This window comes from Populus nigra, chromosome 10 (genome assembly GCF_951802175.1).
Source record: "Populus nigra chromosome 10, ddPopNigr1.1, whole genome shotgun sequence".
In the NCBI taxonomy this organism is placed as follows: Eukaryota; Viridiplantae; Streptophyta; class Magnoliopsida; order Malpighiales; family Salicaceae; genus Populus; species Populus nigra.
Window position 1 is genome coordinate 14,338,936 of NC_084861.1, and position 20,485 is coordinate 14,359,420.

Genomic DNA, 20,485 nt, shown 5'->3' on the forward strand with positions numbered 1-20,485 from the left:
CTATGTTCCGTTCATGTCAACTGCTCCTCGGGCAAGTGTTTTTTTTGGAGCCCATCAATTCGTCGCGGAAAAATTGATGCTGGGTTGGCATCGGATTGATGGAAACACCTTCATGTTATTCTGATCCCCTAATCTACACAATTTCTTGATAACAAGTGACTGACGACAAGTCAATTGCATCATATCTTGTTCATTGTTTTGTAGATAATGAGAATATATAGGTTTTTAATAATGATTTTGCAAATAAAAATCTCCCACTTGCTCAATTACACGCAAGCTCGTTGGCAATCATGAAGCCGTCCACTAGAAATATTCAATTGATTCTTAATTTCTCCAGATTTAACAAGCTCCCAATGCTCCAATCCCCTCCTCCATCCAATTATATAAAAAGAATCCCCTCTGCCCACGAAAACTTCGAGGGTCTCTCTCGTTATCTCTCTAAAGCTGTTTTCTTAGCTGTTAATTTTCACTTTCATTAGCTTTGTCAATGCAATGGACTCGGAAAGGGTTGTACTAGGATAATCATCGGCACCAACACCGGTATCTTTCTCCACATTTCCTCTCACAGTAAGATGCTAATCCATGAGATTAGAGAATTTTTTGCGAGCACTTAGTCCACTAATCACGGTGAACATCATATTAAGGCCCACTTAACTTCTTATAAAGCTTTCATCCCAGCTCACACGTAACAATGACAATATATAATTTTTGGAGAATTTTTTTTATTGGACGTCTTTAACTTCCGATAGGCTCCAAAGTCATTCCCATACTTAATGAATTATTGTTTCATCAACCCAATTGTATATATTTTTTTCCAATGACCCTCATCAAATTTCTTGAAAAAAAGAAAGAAAAAGGAATGCACGCGTATAAGCAGGGTTGAATGCCTTTTGGGCATTTGGAGATGGGCTTGCAGTGACCGGAAGCTTACAGGGGACAGCAAACACAATCCGATGAAGTGAGCAAGAACTTCCTTGGCTTCTGTCCAATCACTCAACGGTGGTTTTGTCACATTTCATCAAGTTGATTTCCCATACCTCCATAAGTCTACAGTCCTTATCACGTTTATCTCTTAACCCTTTCCCCTGTTCACCTTCCCGGGTCACAATCCAGCCTCCTGGCTATTATGACTAATCGATTCTCTGTTTACTGGATCCTATGCATATTAATTTCTTGGTGTCCAAATTAGGTCTTTGAATAATGGGCCTGTCTAATACGTGTCTTTAGAGGAACGCATGTTCACTGTCGACTATCCCATTTTTCAACCATGGAATCAAACCGCTGATAATTCACTGTTAGACTTTTTTTTTTTTTAAGTCTAACAATCCTTGTTGCGATTAAGCTCCTTTTCAAGTTTGTGGGCAAAAAAAAGAATTAGTCAAAGTGGCAGTAACCGAGGTCGACTAAATTTGTTGTTGAATGGGCCCAATTTTATTTCTCCACTTAGGTACATCTGAAAATATGGTTCATAAGACATAGCACCCTGGCGTGGTCCAGAATATCCGTAGGTTACAGCGAGGATTCAGGGGCCTTGAGCTGAGCTGTTCTTGCTAGAAAATTGGAAAAAGGTCTGAATAGTCCTTCTCAACGTGACTCGTGGTGTTGTGCAAGCGCATTTATGACATGTGAGGATACAGAAACCGCAAAGCACACTGTTTGAATTGCATTCTTGTACTCGGTTCAATGCTGTGCTGCTCAGTTATTTGACAAATCCATGGATCTTCTTTCTAACATGGTCCACTTTCAAGATATATGGAGGGAGCTTGCATTCATGGTTCATTCATTTCCATAGATCTTCTTTTCTCTCTGTCACATGGATACACAGTGCATGCCTTCGTCTTCTTCCTTGTACAAATGTCACAGTAATTCCATCACTTGATGGATGTACGAAGTAACTCCCTTCTCTTAATCAGTCCTTTCTCTGATTCTTTTTGAAACTTCTCTTTCAATTGATGCCAGTGATGCACAGATTTAACCATCAGATTCTTTTCTTCCAGCTGTGGTTATCTTTCTTGTGCCTGCAAATGGCAGCAAGAGCAAATGAAAATTATAACTCGAAGACCTTTAGTAACCAAGGCAGAGAATCGCTGATGAAGTCAATCAATGGCCTACCGATTCTTCACTCCTATATTCACCTCGCTAATTTCTGTTGGCGGGACTCAAGCAACTGATCAACCCAATCAATGGCTTACTGCTTCCATGATATGTATACGATGATTATGTTGTTAAAGCCATGTTTAGAAATGCAATAAAATGCTACGTTTATTTGGACATCTCCTTCTGTTCCTCTTGGCAACACAGTATTACTTTTGTATAGCAACATGTTCCTAGGCAAGTTACTTCAATGGATACATAATTACACATGAATGCTGACAATGAGGGACTAATACACAGGATTACCACTAGCGATCGAGGTGATGGCAGTTGCGTTCGGAGGGTGGTCAGGATTGGAGGGAAGCAGTGGCTGGGAAAAATTCCCAGCTACAATTCCTGTGATGATTTTTGCTTTGGTGTATCATGATCCAGCACCTGGTAAATAAAATTGTTCTCCAAAATATGTATTTTTTTTTATCAACAGAACGCCTCCACATTTACGATATTCAATATCCCTGCAGTTCTTTATGCTTATTTGGGTGGTGACCTTAAGTGTCTAAGCTAAGGGCTTCAGTTTTGCTGGGTAGCATCGTTCCTTTTCTGGCATTGCTTGTTTGGGATGCGATTGCACTTGGCCTTTCTGATCAGGCTGGTCATGTTATCGATCCAGTTTAATAATTTCTGATGAGGTAAATTAAGTGTAGAGATGCTCAATAAATTTCTTGTTACGTAGCTCATAGATTAACTAACAGATGAATAAATTCTCTATGGTGCGTGGTTCTTATGCATCGGTGAGGGGTGGAGCGGGGTCCAAGACCCATATTATTGGCCCATCATACCAAAGCTCAAATTTAAGTCACAGGTACTTTTAGGAGAAAGTTACACCAAGTAATTTGCTTTTCCTCTTCCTCTGCTACAATATCAAGGATTTTCTCCATTTGCTAGCTTCACAGATAATTTCATTACCTTCATGAGTAAGATCACGTCCTTCGCTACGAGCTTGTACATATACTTCTAGAGCTACTTGATTAGCAACGGCACCAAGTACATTTCTCCAAGGATACCATAAAATTCCTCCACCGAATTGTAGTATGGGATCATCTCCAAAGATCTCGGTTAGAGTAGGCATATACCAAACATGAATACCCCCTGAAGCAATGGCCAGAACCCCTGATAGAAAGATCCAATCTTGAGTGAAATAAATATCGCGGCTTCGATTTGTTTTAAGCTTAAGTTTTAGTTTAAGAGAAATTGAAGTAACAAGTAAATATTCTTCATTTACTGTTATTTTTTATGAGGAGATTGATTGTGAAAGGAATAAGAAAGAGTTTAGGGTTTTTATTTTGATTTAATGATATAATAATTTAAGAGTTTTAATTGATGTCTAGGGTGTTAATTTTGGTTTAAAACAAACTAATTAAAAACTTGAATTATGAGTTTTAAAAAAATAGATTAATTGTTGTTGGAATATATAATTTTGAAGTTTATCAGTTCAAGATTTTGAAAATCTCAATCACTCGATTAACTGGTTGACTTGATGTTATCAATCGACTAATTTTTCTAAACCAATTAATTGGTTGGCTTGTAACAATGATTGATCGGTTAGTTATTCGATCGACCAGCTAACCTAATAGTAAAGGTAAATTAAGTGTGTTAGGCTTAATCAGTTTGAGTTATATTAAGGATTAATCGAGTGAATCAGTTCGATTTTATAATTGCATTTTGATCTCTAAACTTAAAGTTTTTATCTTTTGTATTATTTTTTTGAGTTATTTTTGAATATTTTTGTATCTGTTATAGATTCTGCTGATATTTTTCCTAATAATTTTTAATATTTTTTTTATTTTGCATTAGTTTATTTTAAATCAAAATTTCATTAATTTTTAAATAAAAAATCAATATTTCATTAACCCCTGATTAATGCAATGGTTAAATCAATATTTCATTAATTTTTAAATTTATTTTTTTGTTTTAAATTTATTTTGATATATTAATTTTAAAAAATAAAAATATACATTATTTTTATCCATTTTCAAATAAAAATAATACTTTTAAAACAATCAAATAATAAATACTCCCATTTCTGCCTGCAGTTCTGCCCTTTCAGAGAGTCTCAAAAAGTCGACAAAAAAATTATATTGTGCAAACACACTACTATATCAGCATCCAGATCTTAGCAGACAGAACCAGTGAGACTGAAACAAATCGCCACAAAACTACATCGATTTGAAAATTAAGAATTTAATTGTTCCAAAATAAAAAAAGTTTTCCAGGACGGGTGATAAGAACAGGGATGATTTATTTCATAGGCGATTTACTCAAAAAAATTATTGCAGAGAGGAACATAATAAATCAGTCATAGACATATGAGACAGCAGAATACAAGCATTCTCACCAAGCTGTAATTCCAACCCTTGAGTTTAAAAAGTACACGCAAAATACAGTATTTGAACACATCTAGCCTCGTAGACAAGGAGGATCCTAGTTTTTCACTGTTGTCACATGTTTCAAAAGCATCTGTACAACATCATGGGAGATCCTTGAGGCTTCTGTCTTCAGGTGACCAATCTTTGCCTCAGTTTCATGCTCCAATCGCTTCACATTAGCACCAGAGTCCCCGCTGCTCTGTATGATGTTCACACAAGTAGGTTCAAGTCAGCTTTTGAATAACATAACAACGTAGCTCCAAGTAGCTAATGGGTTGATCCGAGTTTCATTTAAGTCCTAAATGATAAGATGGGAGCGACAATGACCAGATTTGGCCAGCTCTGTAGAATGACTGAAATGAAATTCAAGAAAAGAAGAGGGCCGATACAGGATATGCAGTGCTGGAGAAGCATCATACGATGCTATGAATGCAATATAGATTTATCACACACACACACAAGTAGCAAAGGTGACTGGCAAATTACTTAATATTTCCATTTCCTCATTCATAAACTTAAGTAGGAATCACTATAAGGATTGAAGTTAGCAGCTAATATTTGAGATTGCAAGCGGGTTTAACATGTTCTCATATGAATGGTTTAATAGGAGTCTTTCATTTGTGTTCTAACCTCAGTAAGCTTCCTCTGATATTCAGCTTCCATGTGAGCACGAAATTCAGCAATTTCCTTGTCAGCCTCTTCTTTGGCTTGTCTCAGTCTAGCCATTTTCGCTGGACAAAAAGAAACAGAAGCATGTAAAAATCAAGATCTGCACCAATGCAGTGACTGCTTGCATCATAAATGCAATAAGCAAAGCGTGAAAGTTTCTTCCAAGTTGTAAAACTTAAGTGTTACTGTATCATAACTGAAAACAAACAGCAAAGCTTCAATTTAAATTTTGAGTGGCGGCTCAAATTTTAAATTTTCCTTTAAACCATGTTATGCACATCTAAGTTGTGGTAGACCACAGGAAACATGCAAAAAAAATGGAAGCCCAACCTCTACTTGTTTGGTTGGAAGGCAAGAAAAGGAAAAGGAAAGAATGAAAGGTAAGAAAGAAGAAAGACATGCCTTCCTCCCAATTTTAAAAGGATTGAAACTATGAATCTAGATAAAGTAGCGGATCCCTCTCTTCCTTGATCGGGGATACACTTCTTAAATGAAATGAGAACCTCATCATTTCCATTCCTTCCTCCTACTCATCTGTCCTACTCCCCCTTTACCCACACAAATAGAATATGCAATCAAAGGGATGGCAAGTATATATAGAAAACAAGGACAGTGCTTCAATTATTGAAAGCACAGAGGGAAGAAGTGATTACCATTTCTGGCAGTATTGACAATATGCTGAGCTTCTTGCTCTGCAGCAAGCAAGAGTTGAATTCCATTCATACCCCTGTTAGCCTCCATGCTTCCTGAAATCTCCAATGTTATACTGAAATAAAAAGACGATGAATGCACCTAAAATCAGCACCTGAAGATGCTCCTCCCAGTAAATTATCAAGCGGCCTCTTCGAGTAACAAAACAAATTTTGATTTGCATTTAGACCCCATCAAAACAAACAAATACGATAGACAAATATAAGGCTCGACAAGTAAAAATTAATACAAATCCACAATCATATACAAAATAAGCAAATTGCTATAAATGACTTTTTTTAAAAGCCAAAAGACAGCATTTTCTACTAAAATAAAAAAAAGTCTTAAAAAATTATTCAGTGGTCATAATCCTCGAGAAGATCAAAAAGTACATGCAAAATCTAACCATCCTATAACTATCAGCTCTATAGATTGCAACCAATGCTCAAAATCCAAAATTCCCCGATTCCAATCACTATTACCCCTTCAGAAAAAACTCCTATCTGATTCACAAATCTCACTGATCTGATTCAACACATCCCCTACCCTTAACAAACAAGATCCGCACAAATGACTGGATTCAATCTCAACTACAAAGAGTAAACTAGATGCACTAGCAAACACGCCAACTCCTACCAACTCAAACAAAACCATAAGAACCCATTAAAAAATTTCACCTAAGAAACCATCTCAAAGATTTAGATTTATCATTGAAGTTCCCTATTTTTTTTTACTATTCAAAAAAATTAGATCAAGAAAATTTTGGCGACCCATAACAGTAAAAGATCCAAGCAAACGGTGCAGTGCGATCTGAGAATCTATGCAGAGACGCACCCAAAGAAGTAGCAGGAAATCTAGACACGTGAAGGGGAGAGAGAGAGAGAGTACCTGAGGAATCGGCGCTTGCTGTGTTTCTTTCTGCCCAAGAGATTTTCTAAGAGAAGTAATAAGCTCGATGTGTTAGAAAGAAAACTTATTGGAGCCCAACAAATTATATGGGTCCTAATTATATTATCTAAAGCTGTGTGTTGAAATTACAAATTTAGTCCTGTGCAGCCCGTTATTGTGGCGTGAGGTGAGATTTTCTTAAATAAAACAATTTTTTAAAGTGAAAATATCGGATAGAATTGTAAAATCAAATTCCGAAGAACCATAGAGCCTGCTAGGAAACAATGAAGGGGGTAAATCTAAAATGAATCAATTTTCTGTACTTCTCTTCGATGAAAGTATTATTCTTTTCGGAATATATCCCGATTTTCGGCCGGGCCGGGCCGGGCCGGGTCATCATTTGATGAAAATAAAAATGAAAATTGAAGGCCTTATGAAGTAAAGGTGACTTTTTCGGGCCGGGTCAAGAAAGTTTATGCCCGTTTAAACTGTAAGCGTATGATATTAGAGTGTTGTTGAAAATAGTAGACGGTTTTTGACTGCATTTCCCTGAGTTAACTGAAATATTGGTAAATTCAAGTTTTTTACTGTGTATTATACTGGATTAATTCTTTTTAAATTTTTTTTCCAACTCAAGTCGGTAATCACTCGAGCAAGCTAAATTTTTAAATATTTACTTTTTAAATGTGATATTTCTAGTTTAGTAATTAATTAAGATCATGAGTTTGAAAAGTTAATACAAATTGATTTTTTTTTAATTACATCCTTCAAAGTTGTTCATTTTAAAAAATAAATTTCGTTATTTTCTCTAGTTTTCTTTTCAATCAAGTTAATCCGTGTCTTATAATTTATGTAAAAGGTTTATCCAAGTGATCCGGGTTTTTTTAGAAATTATTTTTTTATCTATTTTTTTATTTTTTCCTTCAAAAATTCTTTTTATATTAAATTTTGTTAATATATATATGTGTGTATGTGTTTTTCTTTTATTGGATTATCATGTTCGCATGACACTACTCACAGGTTTTAACAACCTCACTTGATGTTTTTTTTATATATTTTTTTTCATTGATTTTTTTTTAATTTCATCTTTTTACATGTTGATTCTTGAGATTTGATAATAATTAATTTTTTTAATTATTATGTCGAGTCATTGATTTTTTTTGTTTTTTAAAACACAATGACAACTCTTTATCATCATTTTTTTACGCCACAAAAAAATTAGTCTGACTTACAACCAAACGCATGCCATCAATCTAGTGCAAACTATTTTTCATCCCATACCCAATTGTTTTTGTTTTTTAGACCTTCATCAGCATGCCACCAATTTCACCAAGGAAACGTTGCTTGAGCACAACAAATAATTTTTTTTGATTATATCTTGGAATTGAAGGAAATTTCTTTAATTGATAAAACTAAACCAATCATTACAATACAACACAATCTCATTCCCATTGCATGATAAAATCAGCCTAGGTGTGTTTAAAAATTGCAAAATCTGAAACCACCTACTACCTGGTGCTGTATCCATCCTGTCAGCACAAGAATGCTTAACAATCCAAGTGAAAGGAGGATGGAGAAAGAGCTCGTAATCTAGGCTGAGAGAGAAAGCCAGCTCTGACATAAGCTTTAAGATTTCTTAGCATAAAAGGAGCTTTGATTTCTTCCCTTCTTAATCCCAGTTAAAGTTTCCGAACATGCTATAAGCTTTCTCCTTTTCGCTAAGTTTTGATTTTGCCATGTTAAGCTGTTCTGTAAGATCCTTCTTCTCCTCTTCCCACCTTTGCCGATCTTCATCACATTTAGCTTTTACTCCCTTCAGTTCATTTTCATCAACCTACCCATAAAAACAAGATAACCATTTAACCACAATAAATATATATAAAAAATGAATGGTCTCTGGAAATACACAAATGGGGGGGCATCTCATGCAATACCAATCGACAATTATCAGGCTTAAAGAAATTTTGTGATCCTAAGAATTATACTGACAAACGAAGGTTAAAGAACTTAAGCTCCTAACCTTTTCACCAACGAAGGGCAAAAAACATCAACATTAGTACATAAAGATTCGTTATTTGACTGTTTTAACAAGTAGAAGCAATGTTTAGGCTTAGTTTCTTCCAAATGAATGAGTTGGGTTTGATTGCCAGAAGTGTTGACATGCATTCATATATGATTTTCACAAAAAACTGAAAGACAATGCCCGAGGTGATTGAGACCATTACCTTGTTCATGCTGTCAGCCTGATCAAGATTTTGACCGAGACTCTTCCTCTTTATTGAATCCCACATGCAAGAAAACAAAAATGTATGGTTTGCACAAACAGCAATGGCAATTAACCCACCAGCAAAAAAAGTGTCTAATGATACAGGATATCTTAAAAGTACTTGAATCAGAAGACCAGCATAAGCTACATAGCCCGTCCATATAGCAATGGTCCCTGAGCATCTTCTCTCCAAATGAGGGTAATTTGTAATAGGCTCCTCACATAATTTATTTGTGATGGACCCGACAATGTGGCATAGTTGCTTGCTAATTTCCATCAATTTGCGTGCGGTAGTGATAGGCAGACTGCTATTGCTACTGTGATCCTGAGTCAGCAGAACAATCGCTGCTATCGAAAGTAATATCACCCCAGTGTAAGAAAAGATTTGTTGTAGAATGAGAAGAATTGTATAGAAAAGCAAAGCGCCGCCAAGAAGGATTGTTATCTCCATGGAAAGAACAACAGCCTCCCTGCAGACTTCAGGGGTTCTTAACCTAAATGGTGGCACCGCCATTGCGATTGGATCAATTGTTATGCCCTAAGAGAGATCTAGCGGTGGGTGATGAAATGATATTCAATGGAAATTTTCATCTGTAAGTGGTGAAAAATGATCTCACTGTAGCATTGTTTTCTAATCTGACATAGAAATTGCAGCAAAATAGGAAATTAATGAAAAAAGAACACTCTTGATTTGGTGGTGAGTCCTCCTATGATTCATCCAAGGACTACACCTGTTTACTTTGGCTAATAATAAAGTCTGAAATTACTAAATATATCAGATTAATTATAGTCAAATGATGTGGCAGGTTGCTACATAGCAAGCTAATCTGTTCATGCAATATCAGGCACGGACCTTTAGGCATGCTAGCTTGCCGAATTTTTGGCAAGAATGTCTTGTCCGGTTCTATCATCTCTCACGACTAACAATAAAAATGGCATACTAACTTGTAAATAAAAAAAATTCATTGGTAAGAAAGGATGTTATGCACTCTAAATTTCTCTACAAAACCAAAATTCATCAAGCTCAACAAGAAATCCACAAAATGGCAGAACTTGGGAGACTCATGGAGCTGGTCTTCTTGATGGATTTTCAAATCGATAGTGCGACGTTTCTTGTACATCATAGCACAAGCATTATCCGGCCAGCCCCTAATAGTGTTCCGGTGACTATTCCTGCCTTCTGCCCCCCCACTGAGTCCACCTGAATTTTGCTGTCAGACGTCAGGAGAAGCTTGTGAAGCAGGCGCCGGCTGAGGGGTGGCGAAATCTGCGAGGAGAAGAATAGAGCAGTTTCAATTGGATTGCCATGAGAATTGGAAAGATGACGTGAGTTCAAGTGATGATGATGATAGGGTATTTTTATATGTGCAGAAAGTTGAAAATTGTTCAAGAGGAAGTTTTTGCATGGAAGTTTCAAAATGAAAAATAAAACAAGTACAATGTTGGCATTGAGGAAACAGATAGGGAAGAACAAAACAGGTATGATCATTGCATTTATCAGCTAAACAAACTAAAATGGAAACTTTAGATTTGCCGGCATGCATTTAACCTGGCCCAAGGCCTGATCAGAGGTTGGGAGTGTTATCCCGGTCAATTAAAAAGACATATGCTGATTTGAAATTTTTTTAACAAGGTCTCCTAGTTAGCAGGTCAACTTTCACCCTTTGTTTGAAACCGACTTGGCCCAGGTTTTGAGTCACTCACCAAACCAGGTTTAATAACTCTGCTTCCAGCAGAGAATGACCAACTTTGATAAAGATTCTTATTATTCATTTCATTCTTATTATTTTTTATTTTTAGAACCGGGAGTTCAATGGAGGGTATCCTTTTGTGGCTCCCCTAAATTGCCAAAATGTTATACAACCAATACCTCAACAGCCTGTTCACAATATATAAATTTCATTTCTGGTTTACTTGTCTCCAAAATGAATAATAACGCGATACAAGAGGGCATATAGTGCCCTGAAATTGCAGCCTTTACTGATTACATTCAATTATACCTTGAGTATCACCGCAAGATTATTCTCACGAGAGGAGCATCATTCTACTTGAAGGCAATTCCATACAAGTTATTGCTTGCAATTCAGTCTTAGCTATATATAGTTTACACGTGAAAACAATGTCGGACTGGATTGATGAGAATCTGACGGAAGTCGAAGAGCTGACTTTGAAATTGGAACTGAATGGATTGAAAGATTATCTTCCAGAAACTCTTCAGCAAATGACTGCACCACAATATAGAAGATGTATCAAAGATTATACAAAGAGTACTGGAAAAACATATTAAGAAGTAGAGTGGTGATCCTTCCTGTCCTGTTTAGTTGTTCAGTTAAAAATTATTAAGAAAAAATCCAGTAAAAGTAACTCAAGTACCTTAATACCATCAAAGGTCATTTCACCATGATATAGATACTTGGCACCATTAGCCATGCAAGCTACAACCTGCACATCCAGGAATTTTTAAAATATTTTGATCAAGGCTTAGCACACCACAACTCATTAGTTACAGGAAAAAAAAGCTTGGAAGAAATGGCACAGATATTTTCTGTTTTCTAGAAAATGAGGTGCGGGTTTAGGGTACTCACTCTTGGTGAACCTTCAGGCACTCCAAATTGAAAAGCAAGGTTTGCTCCAAGTCCCAAATTTGTACCATCAGTCTCCACATAGACAAATACAAGCTACAAGAAACGCAGCAAAGAACCAAAGACATATCATGCTGGTGAAATATAATTGAGAAAACTTGGAATCAATGTGGCTTTGAAGAAGAAAAAAACCTCTATCTTTAAAGTAACATGTGTCTCGGAATTAATAATTATGACTTCACTTCGGTTCTTTTCCTTCTTTCCTTAGATTCTTGTATTATAATCTACGCTTAACATTCACAACCAACAATTAACTATTTGATATATTTAATTTATGATTCGTTGTTGTTAATTTTCCAACATATGAATGATAGGATTTTTAATGTCATGTGACTACTCCTTCAATTGAGATTTGGAACATTTGACACAAACCAAGCCATGGCAGTTTATCCAATCTTCCAGTTATGCAGGAAAAACCTTCATGTTTTTTTGTTTAACTTTTATGTTAGTGTAATGCCTAACGAATCCCAGAGTAGACAAGCGCGATGCAGTTTTCACCGAACTGAGTTATAGAATACAACAAGATAATCCAATTACCAGGTGCTCTTAGCAGAAGCATATAGAAAATAAAATGACCACCTTGTTTCTGAAAGCTTTTGCTGCCTCTTCAAATGTGGATATCAGCTCCAACGAATATTTTGTTGAAAATAGCCACAGCTGAGTGAACAAATAGACATGTTAACTAATCATGAAGTTCTATCGTCATGAAAATAGACTTAAGGACTTGCCTGTTTCATAGGATTGCCTAAAATACGTGAAGCATCGTCTACCGTAAAAGTGATCACCGAAGGAGCGTTGTTTGTGGATACAGAGTCAGATATCTCTGATTTGGTGAATTGAAAGTTGTTAGTGGATACAAAGTCAGATATTTCTGATTCGGTGAATTGACCGTCTGCAGAAAGAAGAGTAGAATCGATCATTAAAGGTCAAATAACTTGTATTACTTGGAATTTCTCCGAACTATTGACTCGCAAAGTGATGAAACTAACCAAAACCAACATGGCTACGATTTGCAGCCTCCCATTTCAGCATGACTAAAGCAGGAGGTTTGATTTGTGGGTCAATGCGAAACAGCCTTGCAACATCAACATTATCAGTTTGATAGAAATTGATATCGGCATGCAGTCTGGAAGCAGCAGTAAGCTCCTTGGTATCTGAACCCTGCCATTTTTTTAGGAAAGATTTAACTTGTGAGAGCAGATGAGAAATATTTGCACTTTTCCACCATAAATATTTATCAAGTACAAAAATTTTAAGTTCATATGGAATCGATCAATCTGAGTGCAGTGATTATGAGCTCCTTAAATTTTATCAACTTGTATGGTAGTGAGTTGGACAGATTACATCATGAAAATAGAAATTGAAAAATATTATTCACTCGATGGAAATGAAAATATTACCAAGCAGGGACTAAATACCTCTAAAGTGTCAAGGAATCCCATTACGATCACAGAATTAGTCCTCAATATCCTATTAGCCTCCTCTGTTGTTGATACAGTTTGAACAACTTTCTGCCTCATCCAAGTTGCAATAGCATCTCTACATGAAATAAAATTAAAATTAAAACAAAAAACAAAAGAAGACATTGTAATAAAAAAAATAAAACAGAGCGTCCCAAATTTTCACATCTGTCAGAAATTAAAGAACCAAAAAGGCTAGCAGATAAAGCATTGATAGTTATACCAGGTCAAGCCAAAGGTTCTGCAAATTAAAGTCGTAGATTTGAACCCTCCAAATATAACCAAAAAAAGAAAAAGAAAAAGAAAAAATGGATCTCACCTGGTCCTTTCACCATAATAGTTAGACTTTTGAATTCCACCAGCAAATAAAAGCAGAGAAGGATACCCCTGAATTTCATACTTCCTTCCCAGCCCCATTTCTACTGTAGCATCAACTTTTGCAAGCACGGCCTCACCTTTCAGTAGGGTAGCAGCAGCAGAGTATGCTGGTGCCAACTTACGACTCCAATAGCACCATGGTGCATAGAACTCCACCATCACATACGGATTTGTAGCAATGAAATCACCGAAGTTCTTCTCTGTGAGCACCACCACATCCTTCTCATCAACCACTGGATTCTCTGGCCAAGAGCTAGTCCCTTGATTCTCAAGACCCTCATCATAATAGACACCCTTGTGGGTGTTGCTTTCAAAGATGAAGGTGCCTTCCTGGTGTTTAAAGAATGAAAGAACTAGCGGAAGTGATGATGGAAGATGGGAGACAGGCGAAAACCATAAGATGGTGAAGAGAAGAAGGATTGAAGTGAAGAGAAAGAGAGAGATTCTTGCAGCTCTTGACATTGCTGATGAGAAATACCCACAGAAGGAAAGGATGAGGGGAGAGTTGTCTTATATTGACGGGAGCAGGAACGAGAAGGCGTTGACCCAAAATAGTTGTTGATTTTTAAAGTTTATTTTTTTATATATAAATATATTAAGATAAATTATTTTATTTTTTAAAATTTATTTTTGATATTAATAAATTAAAATAAAAAAAAAATTTAAGCAGCTCTTAACATTGTTGATGAGAAATACACACAGAAAAAAATGATAAGGTGAGAGTTGTCTATAGTATATTTTGACGGGAGCAGGAATGAAAAGGCGTTGATCCAAAATAGACTTATTTTCCAAATGCTCTCTGATCCTCTGTTTTTATATGGTTCTAGTTGCCTTTGGCATTAATTTTTTTGACTTTTTTTTTAAAAAAAATTATAATTTAATGAGAAAGATGATTGCCAGATGTATGTCATCTCAATGGCTATAGAGCTAGAGGTGTGACTGTCATTAATTTGAGTGGTTATAGTCCGTTTTATATTAAACGTAGTCCGATAATGTAAGATAACTTGCCACTTCGTTGATATAAAACTTAATCTGAGCTGGAATTTATATTAAATAAAATGGGGATTGATTTAGTTAATCTATTTAAAATTCAGTTAAAATCTAATTTAATTTTTTTAAAAAATTATAACCATGTTGTTTTAATTTTTTAAAAAAAATATTAAAACAATAATGAGTTAAATTGATCTATCCAATCGCGACATAACATATGCTTGATGACAAATTTATTAGTAGTTTGATCGTTATTTTTTATGAAGACGAACTTCGGAAACATAACCAGAACATAGAGTAATGAGTATTTGAGTGGTTATAGTGTGGGCAAATTTGATCATAAAACTTAACGTAAGGCATGGTAGATGACAAATTTGCAATAGATTAATGGGGTATTAGAGGGCATAGAACGGCCTGCAAAGGCAGACTCTTACAGATTCTCACAGAAGGAGCACCATTGTTTTGCATGGCAGCAATGGCATGTATACAAGTTACTGCTTACAATTCAGTTTTAAGCATGCTACGCATTTGGAATCAAAGATGATGAGAGTTTATGAGAATCTGATGGATGTCGAAGATCTTTCTTTCAAGTTGGAACTGGTTGAATCGAAAGCTTTATCTTCCAGAAATTCTTCAGCAAATGTACAGCGCCATTATATATAGTAGATGTATTAAAGATCTTCCGAAGTGTAAGGAAAAAACATATCAAGGAGTAAAATGATGATGATGATGATCATTCCTGTTTAATTGTTCAGCTAAAAGTTCTCAAGAAAAATCCAGTAAAAGTAGCTCAAGCACCTTAATACCACCAAAGGTCAATTCACCTTGATATATATACCTGAAATCACCCTTGGCCATGTAAGCTACAAACCTGCATATATAAGCACGAATCATTTCCAGAAATCTTTAGAATATTTTGATGAACTTTTAGTCCAGTAAAACTCATTCGATACACAAAAGGAACTTAGAAGAGATGAAACAAATGCTTTCCGTTTTTTTCCCCTTTCCCTTTCTTGTTTTCAGAGATACAAGAGAGGAGTGGTCTAGGGAGTGCTCACTCTTGGAGAACCTTCAGACAGTCCAAAAGGCTTGAGCATTATGACTTTACATGAACTGAATTTTCACAGCGACTTGAGAGTAATGTAACTGGATTGTCTTCTTCTTGATAGATCAAACATTTTTCCCTTTGTTTTCCATGTCTAATGCATGAAGTGGATTTTAATTCGAAACCAAGTTATGCGACTTTTCATAGAGTTATATCCAGTTTCCACATGGACAAAGAGAAGCTACAGCAAACCCATCAATTATATAGTTTTCGCTTGTGAGGATTGAGAACTCGAATTGAGGTACCATTTTACAGTTTGTTGCAAAGCTGCAGTAGAATATATAGCTTCAGTATCAACAACAACCACTTCTCAGCATATCAAATTCATATCTGGTCTGATAAAATTAAAAAAAAAAATCATATCTGGGTTGTCTATGAGATCATACAATGCTGCGTGCTTCAAGTTTTGTCCTGTGATGGTGTATGGTTATTGTTACAGAATGCTGGAGTAAGTACAAAAATTTAGTATTATCTTCCCTTTGAAATGGTATGCTGCCTCCATAAATAGGCTTAGTATCTTTTAACTCAGGTTATTTTTTTTTTTTTTTAATATTTAGTTGTTTTGAAATTAGATTTTATAATTTTTTTTATTTTATTTTCTATAAAATTATCTATATTTTATTACTCGAGTTACGTGTTTAGTGAGATAACCTGAGTAGATTCAGGTTATTTTTTTAATTCTTTTTAATTTCATCATTCAAAATCTAGATTATTTATTCCAAGTTGCGGGTTAATTTGAATTTATTTTTATCTTTTTTTAGATTTTTTTTTTTAATTTTATCTTTTAATATTTGATTGATTTGAAATTAGGCTTTTTTCTTTTTTTCTATGGTGTTATCTTGATTTGATTATCTAGGTCACGAGTTTGACTGGTTATCCTAAGTTGACTTAAATTTTTTTTAGTTGATATTTTTTTAATTTCATCTTTCAACATTAGATTGATTGAGATTTTAACATCATAATTTGTTTTATTCTGCTTTTTATAAAGTTATTACAGTTGCAATACCTGAATTGCAATTTTGATAGGTTAACCTAGTTGACTTGAGTTGTTTGTTTTCTAATCTCTCTTTTCTATTAAATTTATTTTTTTTAATTTAATCTTATAATATCGGTTTAGTTGAGAATTGATTTTCATATTTGATTTTGATTTGCTTTTCATAAAGTTATTTTAGACTTATGATTTGAGTTAAGAATTTGACAAATTAATCCAGATTAATCCAATATATTTTTATCTCAATATTTTTTTTATTTTTAATTAAACTATATTTTTAATAATTTTACTATTAGATTAACTAAATTACATTAGGTCAACTCTTATATAATTTATTTTTTTTACTAAAAAATAACCTAAACATTTTTTATATTAAAAAAATAATTAACAAAGAAATGATCTAAGTATATTCCAATTACAAAAGTAAATCACAGAACATGACGTAGTTGATTAGTCAAATTTATTTTAAACTCGAGTCAATATTAATAATAAAAAAATTATCATCAATAAAAAAGAACCGATTCAATAAGATTTCTCTTTTTCAAATTAATCCCCAAATTCAGTCTACAACCATAAATAATAATAAAAAGAAACTTTAAAAATCACAAGAAAATACAAATTTTAGAGCAACGTCCCATTCCTTTATTAATTCCGTCACCTACCATATTAAAAATCACAGGGTGCCCAGTGCCACAATCCTCTCCTCGGGTCACAGGGTACATGTTATGATCCATGACTGCACCGGCTAAAATATTACCACATTAAATTATCTGAAAGAAGGTTTTCCTACCAGTAACAAGGAACATATCACGCGCCACCATCACTCGCAGCAGCGCGAGCCACATCCCCATCCTTCTTATAGCGTTCAGCACGGTTTTGGAGCCACTCGACCATATCCCCAAACACCAAATTCACATTCTCCTCGGGCTCACCGATCAACTGATGCCACATCCCAGAATACATCTTCAATGTCTTATCAGCACTCGCAGCGCGTTCATACAACTCCTTGGCGCTCGCAGGGTCGCACACCACGTCATCACCACCATGCACAACCAACAAAGGCACATCCACCTCCTCAAACCTCCCTTGAAGTTCCTTACACACTCTCATAAACTCGTATGCCGTTGCCGCGCGTGGTCTCATTGTCACCCTCCTCGGGCTCGCACACCCCAACTTCCGCTTCCACTCCTCCTTGAACGACAACTCAGGAATCGACCCACGAGTGGGAATCACGCTCCAAGTGGGTACCACCGCCGCGACTACGAAAAGCAAGTGCTCCAACGGCCACGGTGGCTTGAACCTGGCACTAATTCCGCACATAGCCCCATTCAGAATCAACCCATCCCACGCGCCTCTCTGACGGAGCGTAATGTACAAAGCTATCGCCCCACCCAGGGACTCCGAGTACAGAAAAGCCGGCAAATTGGGCGCGTGAGTCTCGCGAAAAGTCTTAAAATACCGCATGCAATCTTCCACAACTGGGTTGATATCTGGGATGTGATATATCAAGTTGTCAAGCCCATCAGAGAAGCCATGGCCTTGGTGATCAATAGCGCAAACAACGAACCCATGTTCAGCAAAGAGAATTGAAGTTAATTGGACGAACCAGCTGGATTCACCGGTGAAGCCATGGACAACGGCTACGCAGCCAATAGTTTTCGTCGGGGGAAGTGGGGTCCACCATTGAGTGAAGAGCTTGAGACCCCGGGAGTTAGTGATGTATTCGGAATTGTGGGTGACTTGGTGTTTGGCGTAGAATTCAGAGGGGGAAAGGGTCCCAAATGGGCTTTGATCGTTGGCTTCTGCCACTGGGTGCTGCACCATTTTTTTTATTTTTCTTTGGTCTGTTGGGGGGTTGAGGGTGTCAGAGGGGAGGAGTGTGAAGCGAGTGAGCGAGGGAAGGAAGGGATTATTGAAAGTGTGATTATGGATTTTATCGAGAGTTTGGGTTTGCGATATATATAATTTTTTTAATTAATGAGGGTGGTTAGATCAGTATACTTACATGTTATGTTTAGAGAGGGGGGGATTCAGTGGGTTTGGAGCATGGTGTGCTTGCATGCAGATGAGAGACCAAAAATAATTATTGGGCAAGCTCTAAAAAAAAAAAACTATTGGGTTGGAATTAATATTATACTTAAATAATTTTGATTTCTCAGTTGGATTTTTTTAAAAAAATTGTTAGATAGATATAAAATGAAAAGTAATTCCACAAAGATGGCCTTTTTTTATAAACCAAAAATAATTATTGAGCACAAAAAAATCAATCATAAACTTAAATTGGTTATTGGTTATTTATTGAAGTCCACTTTAAATAAAAATACAAATACAAACATAAAACATAAAATTAAATTTATTACCCACCAAAAATGTAAGAATTCCACGTAAGATTTCTTTATCCTCTTTTTATGTATTGCTTTCTTCAAAGTGAATATCATGAAATAAAATATTATTAATTACTCTCTCAGGCATTGAAAAACCACACATTATATTAAATGATAAAATTATAAATTTTATGTGTATACCATGTTAATATTAAAGAATGTATATATTATATTGAATTTTAAAAAATATAATTACTGTACATACAAACATATATGATGTGAAGGCATTTATCTTAGTTTGTATTTTGATCAAATTTTTGTTTTTGTGCTGGATTTAATAATATTTATAAATAACTATTTTAAAAGTTAAATAAAGTCATTTCGAGTTAAATCATCATATGTCTACACCGAAATCCAACCAGCATAAGATAATGTATGTACCTGATTTTTCTTATTGAATGGAAAGGTGGTACATTACAAACATAATAAGAGTGTATTTGGTATTATTGTAGCTGTTGTGGTTGTGATTTGAAAAAAAATTGTTTTATAAAAAATACTTTTAGTTGAGGTTGGTTTGAAAAAATAAGTGTTTGGTTAAAACTGTGGTTGAAATTGAGGTTGAAGAAAAAGTAGTTTAATATGTTTGGTTAAGAGTGGTTTTGAAATTAAGATTATAAAATAATTTTAAAAAATATATATTAATATTGAAAGTTTTTAATTTAAATATTATGGATTTAACTATTACTATTACATCATGAAATAAATTATATTTATATATATATAAAAAATTATTGTTCCATTAAATTATCTATAATTCTATTACGTACAAAATTCATCCGACAAGAACTACAAAATTAGGTAAAATATTATCAGGAATAAAATTGAGATTATAGTACAAGTAAATTTAATTCACCTTAAACTAATTTTTTAAAAAACAAAAAAAATTGTTGTTCACGTTCACGTGAACAGTGCGAGTGAAATCAATTAACTACACTAATTAAAAAAAAAACTGTTCAGTGAACAATGAAGGCATGCATTCATTGTTCAGTGAACAGTGAAGCACAGTTCTTTTCTTGTAACGTGCAGGAAGCAGCTCTAATTGCTTTTCATTTTTTTGCGTTTCAAATTCAATTTTTTACGGGTCCATGTATAGTAACAAGTATTTATTAATTAACCAAACAGCTTACAAAATTTGATTACAAGAAACATAAATGCCACTACGTAGCCAAACAGGTTCTAAGGCAACCAGGCAGATCACCTAATTCCTTACGCAGCAAAAATAAAAGGCTACAAATTGCCAGAAAATAAAATTATTATATATATATATATGCGCGCGCGCGCGCAAGAAAAAGGGTTATTTCTGATCTTTCGTAACACGTGGATGTATGCAAAAGCTTTTTCTCGGGCACAAAAAAAAAACAAGAAAAATTTTAGTTTTTAATCGACGTAAATTTGTAAGGAAAAAGAGTTGTAGTCTCCGCATATATTCGCGTTTAAAAAATGCTTCTCAAGTTCTCGTGCTATTTAGAATGTGTTTGGTATTGCGGTAGCTGTTGTGGTTG

The 20,485-nt window shown here is 35.0% G+C and overlaps 4 protein-coding genes and 1 long non-coding RNA gene across 8 annotated transcripts; 1 reads left to right on the forward strand and 4 right to left on the reverse strand.

Moving 5' to 3' along the window:
- Positions 1–758: 758 nt before the first annotated feature.
- LOC133704056 (uncharacterized) lies at positions 759–3,475 on the forward strand. Of its 2 annotated transcripts, XR_009843984.1 has the most exons (3): positions 759–2,532; positions 2,616–2,956; positions 3,040–3,475. It is a non-coding gene; the product is annotated as an uncharacterized LOC133704056 (long non-coding RNA). The 2 variants fall into 2 exon arrangements; XR_009843983.1 differs by having other exon boundaries at positions 2,616–3,475.
- Positions 3,476–4,373: 898 nt separating this feature from the next.
- LOC133706089 (V-type proton ATPase subunit G 1-like) lies at positions 4,374–7,035 on the reverse strand. Of its 3 annotated transcripts, none has more exons than XM_062131622.1 (4): positions 6,768–7,035; positions 5,843–5,935; positions 5,151–5,251; positions 4,374–4,719 (listed from the first exon to the last, which is right to left on the reverse strand). In XM_062131622.1, exons 2-4 carry the CDS (start codon positions 5,928–5,930, stop codon positions 4,576–4,578), a joined length of 333 nt encoding a protein of 110 aa, XP_061987606.1. In that variant the 5' UTR covers positions 5,931–5,935; positions 6,768–7,035; the 3' UTR covers positions 4,374–4,575. The 3 variants fall into 3 exon arrangements, with proteins under 3 accessions (XP_061987606.1, XP_061987604.1, XP_061987605.1); XM_062131620.1 differs by having other exon boundaries at positions 5,843–5,955; XM_062131621.1 differs by having other exon boundaries at positions 5,843–6,031.
- Positions 7,036–8,229: 1,194 nt separating this feature from the next.
- LOC133705737 (uncharacterized) lies at positions 8,230–10,792 on the reverse strand. Its single transcript, XM_062131108.1, has 2 exons — positions 8,993–10,792; positions 8,230–8,601 (listed from the first exon to the last, which is right to left on the reverse strand). The coding sequence occupies exons 1-2, from the start codon at positions 9,545–9,547 to the stop codon at positions 8,437–8,439; spliced, it is 720 nt and encodes a 239-aa protein (XP_061987092.1). The 5' UTR covers positions 9,548–10,792; the 3' UTR covers positions 8,230–8,436.
- A 121-nt stretch (positions 10,793–10,913) lies between these two features.
- On the reverse strand, positions 10,914–14,069 carry LOC133705736 (protein disulfide isomerase-like 1-3). Its single transcript, XM_062131107.1, has 8 exons — positions 13,455–14,069; positions 13,094–13,214; positions 12,665–12,836; positions 12,404–12,567; positions 12,255–12,332; positions 11,619–11,711; positions 11,407–11,475; positions 10,914–11,258 (listed from the first exon to the last, which is right to left on the reverse strand). Exons 1-8 carry the CDS (start codon positions 13,973–13,975, stop codon positions 11,127–11,129), a joined length of 1,350 nt encoding a protein of 449 aa, XP_061987091.1. The 5' UTR covers positions 13,976–14,069; the 3' UTR covers positions 10,914–11,126.
- Positions 14,070–17,120: 3,051 nt separating this feature from the next.
- LOC133704526 (caffeoylshikimate esterase-like) lies at positions 17,121–18,542 on the reverse strand. The gene has a single exon (XM_062129374.1). The coding sequence runs from the start codon at positions 18,421–18,423 to the stop codon at positions 17,407–17,409; it is 1,017 nt and encodes a 338-aa protein (XP_061985358.1). The 5' UTR covers positions 18,424–18,542; the 3' UTR covers positions 17,121–17,406.
- Between the last annotated feature and the right edge of the window lie 1,943 nt (positions 18,543–20,485).

What these genes read in the sequence shown, in the direction of transcription:
- LOC133705737 (XM_062131108.1), bottom strand. Translation starts at nt 9,547, where the DNA reads ATGGCGGTGCCACCATTTAGGTTAAGAACCCCTGAAGTCTGCAGGGAG. An exon ending in AGGCTGACAGCATGAACAAG is followed by an intron (nt 8,602 to 8,992) that starts GTAATGGTCTCA and finishes TTTTATGGGTAG; the next exon opens with GTTGATGAAAATGAACTGAA.
- LOC133706089 (XM_062131622.1), bottom strand. Translation starts at nt 5,930, where the DNA reads ATGGAGGCTAACAGGGGTATGAATGGAATTCAACTCTTGCTTGCTGCA. An exon ending in TGTCAATACTGCCAGAAATG is followed by an intron (nt 5,252 to 5,842) that starts GTAATCACTTCT and finishes CTTTTTGTCCAG; the next exon opens with CGAAAATGGCTAGACTGAGA. An exon ending in ATCAGAGGAAGCTTACTGAG is followed by an intron (nt 4,720 to 5,150) that starts GTTAGAACACAA and finishes AACATCATACAG; the next exon opens with AGCAGCGGGGACTCTGGTGC.
- LOC133705736 (XM_062131107.1), bottom strand. Translation starts at nt 13,975, where the DNA reads ATGTCAAGAGCTGCAAGAATCTCTCTCTTTCTCTTCACTTCAATCCTT. An exon ending in GATTCCTTGACACTTTAGAG is followed by an intron (nt 12,837 to 13,093) that starts GTATTTAGTCCC and finishes AAAAAATGGCAG; the next exon opens with GGTTCAGATACCAAGGAGCT. An exon ending in TGACCTTTGATGGTATTAAG is followed by an intron (nt 11,259 to 11,406) that starts GTACTTGAGTTA and finishes ATTGTGGTGCAG; the next exon opens with TCATTTGCTGAAGAGTTTCT.
- LOC133704526 (XM_062129374.1), bottom strand. Translation starts at nt 18,423, where the DNA reads ATGGTGCAGCACCCAGTGGCAGAAGCCAACGATCAAAGCCCATTTGGG.